At 35.3% G+C, this 15,522-nt stretch overlaps 1 protein-coding gene across 1 annotated transcript in view; it reads right to left on the bottom strand.

The window, feature by feature from the left end:
• The window catches only part of LOC114922415 (complement factor H-like), a gene marked incomplete at its 3' end in the record, with an annotated part of 31,380 nt that extends 16,953 nt beyond the window's left edge, over window positions 1–14,427 (bottom strand). Inside the window, exons 1-4 of the mRNA XM_029283697.1 lie at window positions 14,185–14,427; window positions 6,870–7,061; window positions 4,975–5,080; window positions 1,426–1,502 (exon numbers count right to left, since the gene is read on the bottom strand). Of these exons, the coding sequence (XP_029139530.1) occupies window positions 1,426–1,502; window positions 4,975–5,080; window positions 6,870–7,061; window positions 14,185–14,413 (604 nt within the window). The remainder of the gene's footprint in view (window positions 1–1,425; window positions 1,503–4,974; window positions 5,081–6,869; window positions 7,062–14,184) is intronic.
• Between the last annotated feature and the right edge of the window lie 1,095 nt (window positions 14,428–15,522).

Raw genomic sequence — 15,522 nt, 5'->3', positions numbered from 1 at the left:
TTAAAAATAAATAAATAAATGAAGAATTAGGGAAGAATGTATCTGAATCTGTTAAAAGAGACTTGACTACATTTGAAGGGAGATTGGAAGAAATATTTGTAGATATGAAGGAGGAAGTGAAAGAAGAGATAAAAATACCTTGAAGAATCTCTAGGACAGTTGACTGGAGAGGTGAAAAATTAAAAGAAAAAGAAAATAGAAAATGAAGCAGAAATAGTACAGAAAGATGGAGAAAAGATTTACACAATCTTGGCACTATTGGAATTAAAGAAGGAAAAGAATTACACCTGAGATTCAGAGTGGTTCCAAAGGACACCAGTGAAGATCAAGAATAGGTTGTTCAATCTTTACAAAATTTCTGTAATGGGATGGAGATGATATGCAGGCAGAGACAGATAATGTATACAGGATCAGTACACATTATGCAAAGTTAAGAACTGCATCAGAGGATATTCTTGTGCACTTTGTTAGGAGGAAGATAAAAGATTAAGCTCTCCAGAAACATTTTAATACCAGGTTCAAGATCAACAACGCAGATGTACTGTAACTGTACTTAAAGAAATTCCAATCAGAATTCTACCTAAGGGGGAAAAATATTTTTGACCGAAAAGCTCAAAAATAAAAAGATACCGTTTTGTTGATACAAATTGGAAGGAGAGATTTTTAATTTTAAATAGTAGAGATGTCAAGTCAAGGTGTCAAGCCTGGGAAATCAAGAGATGAGATCAGGCAGTTCAAATGAGTATGAAGATTTATTGCAAGCTTAAACTCTCTACAAGAATCTGGCCAACTGGCTGTTAAGAGAAATGTGCGGGAAATAAGAGACGTATTCAAGGTGGGCTGGACTTAGATCTTTTATGGATGTGCAGGGACTCATGACTTATGATGCATTTTACCCCTCCTTGGGCACAGCCTGGTCATCTCCTGCAAGAGGGTTTGACTAACTCAGTTTTAACATCATGAGATTTCCTAGAACCATTTAAAGAAGACATGGACAAAAGGCAAATGGAAGTGACAGAAGAAACCATGCAACAGACACAACAAGAAACTAAGGATGAGGCATCAAATTAAGCACTACCGGTATTGATTTTGGCATATACAGGAGACTTTAAATCCCTCATGTGACATATAATTAAGCAAACTCTTCCACTTCAAAACAGAAATTTATTTCATTATTTGAAAAAATTGAAACAATATGTAATTTATTTAGAAGAAAAACATTGTAAAAATTATTAAAAATATGTGATTGATAAAAATTTATGTGAAGAGTTTATTTCCGTGGGAATAAAAAAGACAAATGGAATTGTTTTGAAACTTACAACTAAGGCCAGAAATGGTATTTCTTGATAACCATAGCAATATGTGGAGATTGAAGTCAATTTGTACTACTCTGATACCTAATAACATTTTTGACAGCCTACTTACTTTCACAATGAGGAACCTCATTGGTCCATCCATTTGCTCGACATTCACGGTAATCAACTTGGCTGAGCATCTTATACCTGATAATTTAAAAAAATAGTGAATTCAAAACACTAATATTGCAATAGAATTATACATCAAAGCACATTTTAATATAGTTTAGAACATATTGAGAAGATGCATTATTCTAATTATTACTGATCATTCTTGGAACTGTAGCAGTATTTACCTGAAACAAGTTTGGTATTTAGTTAGAAAAAGATGAGAAACTCATTCTCCCCAACTTTTACATTTGTTTTCCCTTCTAAAACATTTGAAACTATCATCAAATTCAAAAGCACTTCTGGATATATAGTATTATATTTCCAAAACAGTGTATGATATTAAAAAAAATGAATTACAGAGAGAGGGGGGAGGGGAGAGAGACTCACACAGCACAAAATAATATAAAAGCAACATTGTACATATTAAATACAGCAAGAATACAATCCCATGATTGTATCTATGAACTGAGCAGCATGTGGCCTATTGGTAAACATGTTCGCTTCCCATTCAGAAGGTTGAGAGTTCAATCCTAGTTAGAGGCAGATATTTCTCTCCTAGGGCGCAAAGAAAAAAATAACTTCTACGAAATCTGTATAGGCATCAGGAAGGGCATTCAGCCAGTAAATGCTTCATCCAGTTGCCCAGACTCTACCCTGAATAGGGACTACAGGGTCATAGAAAAGGAATATTGTATCCCATGAACCAAAGTGCCATGTTTCAAGAAGCACTTGGAACAAAATATTTAGATGTTTTAAAAACAACTTGTACTAGTACCTCATTGTAATAAAGTATTTTAAAGTTTTGTAATGAAAATCCCAGGAATCATTGTGTCATAGTTCCGACTAATGAAACACTTCAAAGAACCTCCAGGCATTGTTTATCCTAAAAAGTCTTTAATCATGTAACGCAGTGTCGGTACAGCATGGAGGGATGCCAAGATCTGAATTCCCCTTCTCTGAGCACATATTTTGCCAGCATATTTCCCTCTCTTATTTTGCTGTCATAAATCACGTTCTCCAATCAGTTTGAAGGGCAAAGGTTACCTTCAGTTTCTGTAGCTGCTATTCCTTATCTTAATTAATCCCCACAGACATTCTTTTTCCTCCCCTCCCAGCATCATCTAATTTAACTCTAAAAATACCACACAGCTTATATAGAGAGAGCCTGCCTCTTTACATATTGTCAAAGCAAGAACATCCAATGTTAGCAGCGTTGACACATTGTCTATATTAGAGCTGCCTCTTGTAGGAAGGGGTAAATTAAATGGAAACCAGCATATAAAAGACATGTTACTAATATTACAATTACAATCTTTTATAAGATACAAGATATTGCATACCTTATATAAATCTAAAATATGTTAAAATTGCAGTCTGTTTTAACCAGACTAATTGTCGTTTGGATTTCTCTCACAAATACAAACATGTGCATATGTAGCACAGTGAAAAGTACAAATGCTCAGAAAGTATAAATGAAACTTGCAATTAATTATCCCTTGTATAGGAGTGCCCTCATGTGGTCCAAATATTTAATGAAGGGATAGATAAGAGGTAAAATTTAAGAACATGATAACATTGTGTAGTAACACTGCAAAATGAAGTCTCTTTCAAAAATAAATATTATAGTCCAGAGAAAACCAATATGCAATAAAATAAGTTCAGATGAAACAAGTGTGATAATTCTATCTTCAGTCACCAACAAACAAGCAAAGTCAGATTTTTATATCACTGAAATATGGGAGAAGAAAGCAAAATAAAAATTATAACTAATAATGTTGTCTATTTTCACTGATATAGCTATGATATTTGGGTTTTCAAACTAATTCAGAAGTAAAAAAGTGCAGAATCTTTTCAGTATTTCATACAAATACAGCTTATGTCTGTAAACATTTTAGTAGAAGGCAATTAAGCAGCTAATAAAAAAAATAAAGTCACTTTGAAAAACAAACTGAGCTGCTCTGAGTTATAAATCTTAAATGCAGAAATCCCGAGAATGTGAAAAAAGGGACCTGTGGTATAAATGAAAGTCAGCATATTACTAAGAAACTGATATAAAATATAGTGAAAACTGAAAGTTCCAGTTTGGCTGGATCATGTCAATGTCAATGTTATCATGGTTAGTTTGTGGCACAGGGTGTAAATCTTCTTAAAGATTTATAATCCATCAGATTATATATTCAGGATGCTGCTCCCCCAGGAATATTATTTATTTTATTATGTTCTGCATCGGATTCTTGACAATAAAATGCATGGCCTCCATTGTGTAACACAGTGTTTCTCAGCCCTAGTTCTTTTTAACTCTATTTTCTAAGTTCCACCAAGCAAACTTCTATGGATATCCCAAAATATATAAACAAGACATTATTCTTCATCTAGCAATTTCATTATCAGGGACCGCAACATACAACATAGCCAAAAAAACTTACAAAAAGCTTAGACATCTCAGAGGAAACAAATATTCTACCAACTACAGTGCCGCCAGAAAATCAAAGACATAATAAGAGATAAGATTATGGTTTTATCTGATGTCACAGCACTCTTTAAATCCATGATACTTAAAGATCAAATACTCAGTATTATATTTCCTGAAAATAATTGCATCTCAATAAATAAGGATTCCATATATAAAATAAAGGAAGGCGTGGAATTAGATGATTTGTTTGTCAGGATTAAGGACAGCACTATCATACTACATTCAAGTTAGAGAATATAAGTGTTTTTTTAAAACAAAACAATATTTATTAAGTGTTAGCTTTACTCCCTAACAAGAATAGGTGCACAGTCTCTACTTAAATAGATATAGAATCCCATTGAATGCCCAAAGATGAATAGAATGGACTTCTGCTGTTGTTGAGATGTTTCTTAAATCAGTGTCTACCCTCTTGATGGCTAGACAAGAGCTATAGATTACATCACATCAGACTCTCATCTTGCCCCAATCTTAAAGTGTCTGTATATGTATACATATATAATGTACATGTGTGTGTGTGTGTATGTGTGTATTTATCCTGTCTTTTAAATATGACTCAAAGCAGCAAACATATCTAATACTCCTGCCTACCATGTTTTCCAAAGGGAAACCTAAAATTCAAAGTCTCTTAGTTTCTGAGCCAGTATCTTTACCACTACAGCAAACTGGTATTTCTCTCTCTCTCTCTCTCTCTCTCTCTCTCTCTCTCTCTCTCTCTCTCTCTCTCTCTCTTTGTGTGTGTGTGTGTGTGTGTGTGTGTGTGTGTGTGTGTGTGTTTGGGTTTGTGAATAACATGGACTATTTTTCTTCTATTATCTCTCTTTTGGCTTCCTTTTTCTCTTGTGGACTAGCCACATATCAAGATCTACATACAGGCAGGAGAGAAGAACTCTAGGGATATGTTACAAACTCCCACTCTAGAATACAATATAATTGCATTATTATTTTGGGAGACAGAGCTTTTGATTTTCTTAATACATGGAGCTATACATAAAACAAATAATTAGAAAGCGGAAAAAACAACTGTAAAAGTATTACCCTTCATTACACGTATAAACAACACGGGCACCAAAAGTAAAATCCTCTCCACGGTCAAGTTCAAAACTGGCATAATCAGAATCTCCTGGGTGGCCACAAGATATTCCTGCAAATTTTAAAAAAAAAGTAATACAATGCAATACAGCAAGAAAACTAGCATTTGGGAAGCCCTCAGATTGCCCAGCGCTTACATCTCCCTTTGCCTATTTCACCTTTCCTATCTCACTGTCATTATGAACTAAACCTGGTCTTATGACATTCAGAAATCTTGCACTCCTGCTTCACGTCATTGGTGTGTACATTGTGATAATCTGAATGATGTGTAATCATATGAAATGCCTTTCGTTAAGACATCATATGGCAAATTCAAAGTTCTTATTCATGGAAATAGCTATATATTCCTCCTGGCATCCAGTCTGAAAGGCAATTTCTATTTTTGGTTGTAACAATGTAATTCATGGCACTCGTGGCACTAATTCATGGTATCAAGTAAAAACAGAATGCAAAGGGAAACAGAAAATTTATTTATTTAGAAAATTTATATAGACACCTACTCGCTTACAGCGACTCCAGGCAGCTTACAAGCAATAAAAACATAGTATAGAATTTTTTTAAAAAAAACCAGCCCTACCCACCCATCCCGGCGACAACACACAATCAAATTAATCACTCTGGGTTTCCCAGGCCCTCTGGCAAAACCAAGTCTTTAGGGAAAAAAGTAGCAAAGTGGGGGCCAGTTTAATTTCTGAAGGGATGATATTCCAAAGGAAGAGAATTACCATGGAAAAGGCCCTTCTTTTGGGTTCCACTGGGTGTATCTTGTTAGGGGGCAACATCCCTGCTTGAGCAGGGGGCTAGACTAGAAGACCTCCAAGGTCCCTTCCAGCTCTATTCTATTCCTTGCCTCCCCACTCTACTGGGTTGGGTGGATCCTACTTTGAACACATTGTGAAAAGACCTAGCTTTCTGATGAAGTTTGTAATGCTGGGGAAAGTGGAAGGAATAGAATAGAATAGAATAGAATAGAATAGAATAGAATAGAATAGAATAGAATAGAATAGAGGGATTTGTATCCTGTGCAATGTACGTGCAAAGCAACAGAGTAATAATAATCATAATAATAATACCAATAAGAGAATTAAAGAAGATGAGAAGGATAATACTACTACTACAGCCATAAAACATGGGAAAATATACTTAGATATAAGACAGTCTTGTGAGAATTAGGTGTTCAGCAGAGTGATGGCATGAGGGAAAAACTGTCCCTGTGTCTAGTTGTTTTGGCATGCAATGCCCTATAATGGCATCATCAGGGAAGGAGTTGAAACAGTTTATATCCAGATGAAAGGGGTCTGTAGCTTTTTTTGTCAGCCCTCGTTCTTTTCTGCACAATATACAGGCATTCTATGGAAGACAGGCTGGTTGCAATTGTTTTTTCTGCAGTCCAACTATTCATTGGAGTCTGTACCTGTCCTGTTTGGTTGTTGTACCAAACCAGACAGTTATAGGAGTACAAATGACAAATTCAGTAATTCCTCTGTATTACTGTATCAACAGCTTCTGGGGCAATCTGAACTTCCTGAGTTGACACAGGAAGAACATTCTTTGTTGTGCCTTTTTAATGATGGTTCTAATGTTAGGAGTCCATTTCAAACCCTAGCAGCAAAGTGGATGGACACTGTTACAGCAATGATGACTTCAGTTTTGGAAAACCTGAAAGACAGGTTGAGCACAGATTGTCCAGGAGAAAAATCTATCTACATGATTACTAAGAGGCAACGTCAACCTGATGGCTTATAATCAAAAATACTAATCAGAAATGTGAAAAAAATACTTCTTAAACATTTCAGTATCCTTCTTCACTGAATTTTGCAAAACATTATTTCATTACTTACCTGTGCAGCTCTTAGAAGGTGCCAATTGTTGCCAGACTCCATCATTACATTTAAGTTTAATATGCCAAGCTTTAACATACCCAGGGCGGCATTTATATGATATTACACGTCCATGTACATATGTCTCTGCATCCAGGTCTTCCATAGGTTGCTCACGTTCTCTTCTAGGAGGTGATCCACAGGCATTTTGAGCTAGACAAAAATGAAAAAGAAACAGCATTCAGCAAAACCTAGCTGCCAAATCTTGTTCCATAGCTTGTAAAAAAATAAGTTAAAAATTAATTATTTTGTAAAAAGGATAGCTTTACAACCACTCAGAATAGTTCCATTAGTTTGCTTAGATAAGGGTAATAATATTTTTATAAAATCAACTGCTGGACAGACCAGCTTTTGCTAAGAATGCCAGAAGTCACACTGGTTTGGATTTATATGTGTTGCAGTAGCAGTGCATCTGTAAAATGGGATGGTGGGCAAAATTGTAAAAAAAAGGGTAAAATGAGTTATAAAGTGTTTGATCATGTGTGTCCTAAACTAGAGAGCCATAGCTGGAAAAACGTAATTAAAAGTTAGTCTGTTTCATTTCACTTTCAACAATTATTTGATGCTGTGCTATTATTAGTTTCAACTTTATTTTTTTCACAGTTTGGTAGATATTTATTTATATTTAGATGTATGATCTAGAGGCCACCTAACTCCAGAACAACTCTGGACAGCTTATCCTAAAAAACAGAAAACTAAACAAAAAGAAATGTGTTTAGTCTCCACTGACAAATCATATTGCAAGTGACTTGACCACTAGTATACATGAGGCATTCAATGTCTTGAAATAGGTCCATGGTTGCCAGGAAACAAAATTAAAATTAAAAGAACTAACAGCTTTGGGTATGTCTGGCAATTACATGCAGAAAACATGCAATTTTCTTGATGACACTTTCAGAGCTGTTTTGCCATTGCTTTCTTCCTAAGTTGACAGAGAATGACTGGACAGAATGACTAGCTCCAAATTACCCATCTGGCTTCTGTAGCTAATGCAGGATTAGAAGGCAGATTTATGCTGATCCATATTTGTTCACGCTATTTACTATAAATAGATTTAATTTAAACTTTGTTTCAAAAGGCCTTATCTTCCTTGGACTTGCATAGATTTTTAAATGATCCATTTCTTATAAATATGCTGCTTCTGTAATGGGAAATTCATCTCCATTACCATGTGTGTGTGTGTGCATACATGGGTGCACGCCTTCGTTAGTGCTGACTCCTGGCAACTGCCTGAACTAAGCCTTGCAGTTTACTTGGGAAGATTTCAGGAGTAATTTGCCATTGCCTCCTTCCCAGGGCTGAGAAAGAATGACTGGCCCAAGGTTTTTTGCTAAAGGCGGGATTAAAACCAAAAGTTTCCTGATTTTTAACCTGACACCTCACCTATTGTGTTTTTTATTGGCAACTGCAATGATGTTTGATCATATTTTTCATTCACCACACAACATCACATCACACCTAGAATAGCAGACAGTACTTCAGATAAGTCATTTGTTGCTATGAAATATTTCTATTCTCAATTATTGCTTCATGTCAAATTTTGACTAATATTTTCATTTTGATGAAATGATGCCCAACCTTTCCACCACATATAAATATTGCAACAATTTAATTGATTAAAACATTTAAAGAACAATCCTGTATACTTCTAGTTTGAAATATTTAAAAAAAAATACTTCAAAGGAACTTCTCAGATGATCTTTTAGAATATCTCAAACAAAATATTACAGTTTTAATGGGAGTAATTTAAACAAATTAGACACATAAATTGTTGCCCTTCACAACTGTTACTTATGACTTATCTATTCAAATTACAGCAATAACCTGAAGACCATCCCTGAGAAAAGATTCTTATGTAGAGACATGTTTTTAAGTAACCTATAAGATTAAGCAATGATTCTGTCACCAGAGGGTGCTGTTACATAATAAAAACATGTTGTGATTGATCAGAGAGAGACCAAACACGAAAAGACCATTCAAAGTGAATGACTACAAGATTGATTACAGTACAAATGTTTATGGACTATAATTCAAAGTGGATTGGCCTATAATCCACAAATACCTAAACCATCATAAAAAGAGTCCACCTATAACATGGATTAGCATGCTAATTTTTTTAGAAACCCTTCAAAATTTGAACCAGCATTTTGTGTACTTTGCCAAAGGAAAAATGAGTAAAAGGAAGTAATGGTCTTTGTCTTTTCATAACTGGAGAAACAACCATTTTCTTCAGTCTTACATAATTGTGTCAGTGATTATATTTATTAACAAATAATTCAGTCTGAAGATCTTGAACTGTTGACAATGGGTGTTATCACCTGACTTTTGCCTTTCTTGTTTCTTTCCTGTCATCTCATGAAAAGTTCTGGAGAATTCATATTTCATTTATTATATTGGATCTTTGTGGTTTGTTTATTTGTTTATGTTCTTCAATTTATATAGCTAGCCATCTCATATAAATACAATAAAATAAAATATAAAATAAAAACAATTAAAACAAATTAACTAGAAACATAAAGTGAGAGAGAAGGCCAGCCAACAGCCTGTTTGAACAATACAGCCCTTTTGCAGGTTCCAAACCTCCATGGGATTCCCAAGTCTGATGGTGCAACCATGTCTCTAGGGAATTCCTAAAGGCCAATAGGGTTGTGGTCAATTTAACCTCGGGAGAGATGATGTGCCAAAAGGTGGTTTGATCCAGCTAAAAAGTATTACCTAGCTGTGATCCTTGGATCTTCTTCTTATGGACTAACATACCAATTGCTCATTATATTCTAACTTTATAAGTGTCATCTTTGTTCTTCTTCTGTTGATATGAGAACCGATGACTTGGCTAATCTTTTGCTATTATTTTTGTATCATGTTTCTGCAATGAATAATGCTTCAAATCCAGAAATAATCTATTTTTGATCCATTTTTGTTGTCTGTTTTTTTTTTAGTATATTTGTGTTATTGTTGACTTCTTATAACTGCCTGGACTAGTCCCTGGAGTTTTGTTGGCAAGATTTTGAAAGTGGTTTGCCAATGCCTTCTTTCTATGGCTGAGCAAGAGTGACTGGCCCAAGATCACCCAACTGGTTTTGTGCCTAAGGCAGGACTAAAACTCACATGCTCCCAATTTCTAGCTTGATGAACCACTACACCAAACTGACTTTACACTCATGGTTGTTGAAATAGTCAAATCCAAATAAGAACTCACAGAATATAGTTCTAAGAAAGGAGAAAAATGCCACCAGTTTCAATGAGAGTGAGGTTTTGGGTGCTAAAGATGATAGTTCTGTACCAAATAGCCAAATTGCTTATCCTAAGAGATATATTAAATGACACCCAGTAGAACTAAGAAGTCTGTTCTGAAACTACTATAAAAAAGAGAGCTAATTTTCACTTATCTACCCTAATAATTTCAATACTTTATCAAGATGGGAGATCAAGAGAGTCCGTTTGGTATAGTGGTAAAGGTGCTGGCCTAGAAACCAGGAGACTGTAAATTAGCCGGGTAGTCACTGACCCATCTCACAAGGCTGTAAAGAATACAAGATGGCAAGAGTATTAGCTATATTTGCTGTCTTCAGTTATATATACCCATACCTATGCATATGTTGCAGCCCCAGCCCACAATACGAGGAATTTTATTTAGCCCTCAAGAGTTTTACCAGATACTTTTAAGCATATTTTCACAGTAATGATGCTAGAACCTTGTTTCTTCAAGAAAGGAATACCAGTGCCCTCCCTATATTCAATGAATTACCTTTTAATGTTAAATTCATAAAATTTTATTTAATTTGTTTCACTGAATAGCCATGATGTTGAACTTGGGTTATGCTAAATGGCATTTCTACTTCACAAAATGTTCTTTTCTACTCTGTCTCATTTTTTTTGCACATACAATGAGAACATTTTAAAAGACATTTTGAATGAAGAAATAATGCTCTTTTTCAGAAAACCTACCAGTAGATTTGTATTATTTAAAATACCACCAATATTCATAAAGATTACTTTAATTCAACTGGAAATCCTTAACTATATACCGATGAAAAAACGCCACATCTCCTTGAAAGTATCATACTTTCCTCCTTTAGTGCAGGTTGTCTGCGACTTATGATTGTAATGGTGCCCAGAATTTCTGTTGTAAATCATCACAGTTGTAAATCGAGGCACCAACATGACCAACCTGATTTTACAATCTTTTTTATGGTGGTCATTAAGTTAATACACTGATCATAAAATGAACACTACTGTCATAAAGCAAGTCCATTCATTGCTATCGGTGGTTTTTGCTGGAATTCAGACAAAAAGGTTAGAAATTGGAAAAATTAATAAATCAGGTCACAGGAGTGTGGAACACTTCAACCGGTTGCCAAGTGCCCGAAATGCAGTCAAGTGACTCTTTGTGTGTTTGTGGTGTGTGCATCATTTAAACTCCAGAACCTGACTGTAAGTACCTTTTGAGAGGGATTGTTGTAACTTTGAATGGCCACTAAGTGACTAATTATTAAGCAAGGACTAACTGTAATATCCTTAAAAATACTTGATGACAACTAATATCTGTTAGAAACTTACTTATAACATTGTACCCATTCGTAGAACATAAACGGATTCCTTTCTATTAAAATATTATTTAGGATGCATGCATTAGTCTTCTCCGCAACACTTAAAACAGCCATATTTCATCTACCACCTGCATGTTTGCAAACAGCACGTTAAATAATCTCAACATGGCCCTCCTCACCTGCACTAATCAGAACCCAGCTCAATTAAAGACCAATCAGAAGTCATTACACCTAGCGATTAAGACAAGAGCCCAGTCAGTCCCAGCTCAACTGCCCCTGGTCTTTGTATCTTGCCTCTGTAGATGCCATTCAGATGCCAGTTGCTAGTGAAACATCAGGAAATCTTTTGTCTAGACCACAGTCACTAAATCCTGAATCCCAACATTGCCCAACAGTCTCAAACACCTATATTAGTAGAATATCCACTATATATTTTAGAAATAAGAGGTTATTAACTTATGGGGCCTCATGATTCTTCTCACATGTGTCATCTTAACTGAGAGTGGCCTGATTGTTCTGGCTGCTGTTGTGGGAAACAATGTCTATAAGTGGCATTATGATTAGTTCACCCATTATCCCTGCTTTCAGGCTGCATTAACAAAATGCAGTCAGCAATTTAAGTGAGACTGTTGGATTATTCAAGATTAAAGGGGGGGGGGAAGCTTTAAAATGAAAGATTACACATAAGCCAGGCAGTTTAAAAGAAAAGGGATACAGCAGACAAAACATTCCAGTTAAGAGAGTGTCAGAAAGATTGCTTAAGAGCAAAAGGGAAAAAAACCACAGTATGGTAATGTCATATGGACTGATGGCACATTGACCTGAAGCTTGGAATTCAAGAGAGATAGATTGCCAGGCAATTTCCATCCATGAAGGATACCATCTTAGCGTGTCAAGGCAACAAGGATTGCCCAGTGTGTGATATCCATGGAATGGATTGTGACTGAAAAAAATCCAATGAATAACCAAATGGGATTTGGATCTGGGCCAGTAAGGAGAATGTGCAAAAAGAAACAAACACAGCCCAGAAGTGGGAAGATTAAATTGTGCCATGACTTTTTGGGAAGGCAACCAAGGTTGTTGTATTATTTCAAGTTGAATATATACTTGGTTTTAAAAGGAACCTGTCTGGTTGTTGGGTTACAGAAAGAGAGACTGCATTTTTCAAGCCTATGAGGACTAGAAGAGAGAGTAATTTATAGCTAGGGTTAGTTTTTTTTCCCTCTGCTATTATTACAATAACTGATACGGTTTAGAACTACATTGGATCTAATGAAGCTAACTTATGTAAACTTGAGAATAAATATTTCAAGAGGATGTGAAAGGGGGCAATTCTAGAAATAGCTATTTACTATCTAGTAGGAGGAACATACATTAAAAAAATAATGTCATATTTTAAAAATCAGTACATATTGTCACTTGCCTAGTAATTTTCTGCTTGTCATGTAATAAATATTTAATATTGGGCAGGAAGAGAAAGAAAATAGTAATCTGTTATACTGTTTATTCAAATATAGCTGCATCTGTATAAACAAATCACAAAAATAGAAAAAAAATATCAATGCAATGCCATTTAAAAGTTTACTAGAATGAATACCGAACTGCAGCTGTATTATGCAAAATAAAATTGTATGTGATGCTATAGTCATTTTCTCACTTGATGTTTGGATGGTTTTCCAGTAGCACCCAGTCATCAGTGAGGCAATTAATGTAAAGTCTGTCCTCATTATTGCTCTCAGTGATAATATATAGAAGACTAAATAAATCACAAATAAGGAAATATCTACCACAGATCCTTATAATGTAATACATTAATATTGATTTCAACTTAATTTTCCAAAAATCAATAAGAAGGGCAACTCTGTTTGAATTTAGAATTTTACTATGTGCTATTTTCAGTAAAAAAAACAACAACTCTATATGCATCAAGTCAAGATTAATCATACAGACTTTGATGGGACTTACTCTCAGGTAAGTATGTAGGCATGCATTGAAACCATTTGTCTAAATTTAATATTTCATTAATGTTCTAAAATTGCAGGAGAAATTCATTCACCCCTTTTAATAGCAATGATTGCATTTGCAGCTACTGCTAAATTTAAGACTACATTCTATGTCGTTTAGTAAAAATCAGTCTCAACAGCATGTCTTTGGAATTTAATTATAGCTCAGAACAACATGTTGCAATTTTATGCATACTTAATAAATAAGGTCCATTAGAATCAATGGGATTTACTTTTAAGTAGTCACGAACAGATTTATATTATTCTTATTTCTGACTGTATTATTAATTTCCTTACAGGCAATGAAAATTACTTCAAAAAAATCTGTTTTGGATTTATCCAGTGCAGAAAAATGATAAAAATAATTTAAACGTTCATGTCCAAATACCTGAACTTTTTGCTTTTCTTATGTTTGTCTGTAGGTTAAAGTCTGACAACTCTAACAAGATAATGCAAATTTCATATGCGACTAAGATTACAAGACACAATTTAGCTGAAATCAAGGCAGATTCAAACTATTCCATTAATTCCTCACTGAAAACCTGAAAAGAATTCATCTAGCGCTCCTAATACTGGTGTGTATCTTTACATTGGGATGCTTAGGGTTCCATTTTTTAAAAAAGAGTTATGCTTAAATATTGTCTATTTAAATGTTGTTTCACACCCCCCCCCCACCAATACTATTATTATTAAATGCTACATCTACTTAAAGTTTTGACTTACCAGCCACAGCAGTAAAGCATGCCAATAACAGGACTAGAACAGTGTAACCCAGAAAATGGAAAGCCATTCCAGACCTGGGCACAGGGCACTTTTGCCCTTTTACAACAAGGCTTCCTTGGTTTCTCTCAAATCCTCTTATTCTTACTTTGCCTCTTCTGACTGTTCGAAAGAATAGCCTACTTTGAGCTTTTTCTTCATCGGTCACTCCCCCTGAATCCTGTTGCAACATAGGCAACCAATCTTTTCTTTCTCCCTTTCAGCTTTGGTGCATTTTTTTTTCCTTTTGGTAATGGTCAGAGAATTATGTAAATTATATGCAAATACACTTCCCCAATTTCTCAACTGGCTTTTCCTTGTTTGTTTTCAACCTCTCAGGCTTCACAAAATGAGTAATCTCATCTTTAACAAACAGGGGCATTGTTATTAGGTTTCTTTCAGCATTAGAAGGGAGTTGTTTAAAGGAATTCTGTTTTTCTCCATCTTTCATTTTTTAGACAGAACCACAGAAGCAGAGGCTGTCAGAGAAAGGGTTCTCTTGGTACAGAATTTTGCCCTTTTGGCAAAGTTGCCAACAGTTTTACTCCTCTCTGGACCTGTGCTTTAAACAGCAAACCTAACAATACTTTGCCTTCCCTGTTACCTCTTGGTTGCTGAGTGCTGACTGCATTGTTCTTTTCATGAGTCTGCTGTGACTGGAAAGGTGAGTACACTGTGCTGTCATGGGGAGACTCTTATTAAAGAGCATGCAGCACAAAACACCAAATTATAAATAATGCCTCAGCAAATTAGTTGGGTGTGTTTGTGGATATACCTTGCTCATAGGGAAATAAACTACCAAAGAGCAGTTGTTCTAACTTCAATGCCTGGGCAGAGTTTACACACACTGTATGGCCCTCCATAATGAAGAAATTGTTGTTTCTATAGTTCATTGAGTGACCTACCTCTTAATAACTACGGGAACAAGTCCAGGCAATCTTTTTGGCAGCATATTTAGAAGTGGGGTTTGCCTCTACCATCTTCCTAAGGCTGAGAGAGTTTGTGCCTGGCCCAAAACGGAACTCACAATCCCCTGGCTTCTAATCCAGTAGCTTTAACCACGAAACCAAACTGGCTTTCTTAAAGCTGACTCACATCTCTATTGTATTTTCCCAGGATAATGTTAGTCCATCGGTCAAGGGCCTATGAAAAAATAAATGGCATTTACTAATGTCTTGAAATGCATGTTCAGTCCAGGAGCCAATTTGCTCAAAGCCCTTTAACCATAAAACTGTCCAAAAAAAAGTAACTTTGAACATTTGGGAATTAAGCAAAGAGTAACTCCAGGTTTGCTTCATGGTT

Source organism: Protobothrops mucrosquamatus, unplaced genomic scaffold (assembly GCF_001527695.2).
Source record: "Protobothrops mucrosquamatus isolate PMUCROS unplaced genomic scaffold, P.Mucros_1.0 scaffold187, whole genome shotgun sequence".
Lineage (NCBI taxonomy): Eukaryota > Metazoa > Chordata > Lepidosauria > Squamata > Viperidae > Protobothrops > Protobothrops mucrosquamatus.
This window is presented reverse-complemented; position numbering and strand designations above follow the sequence as displayed.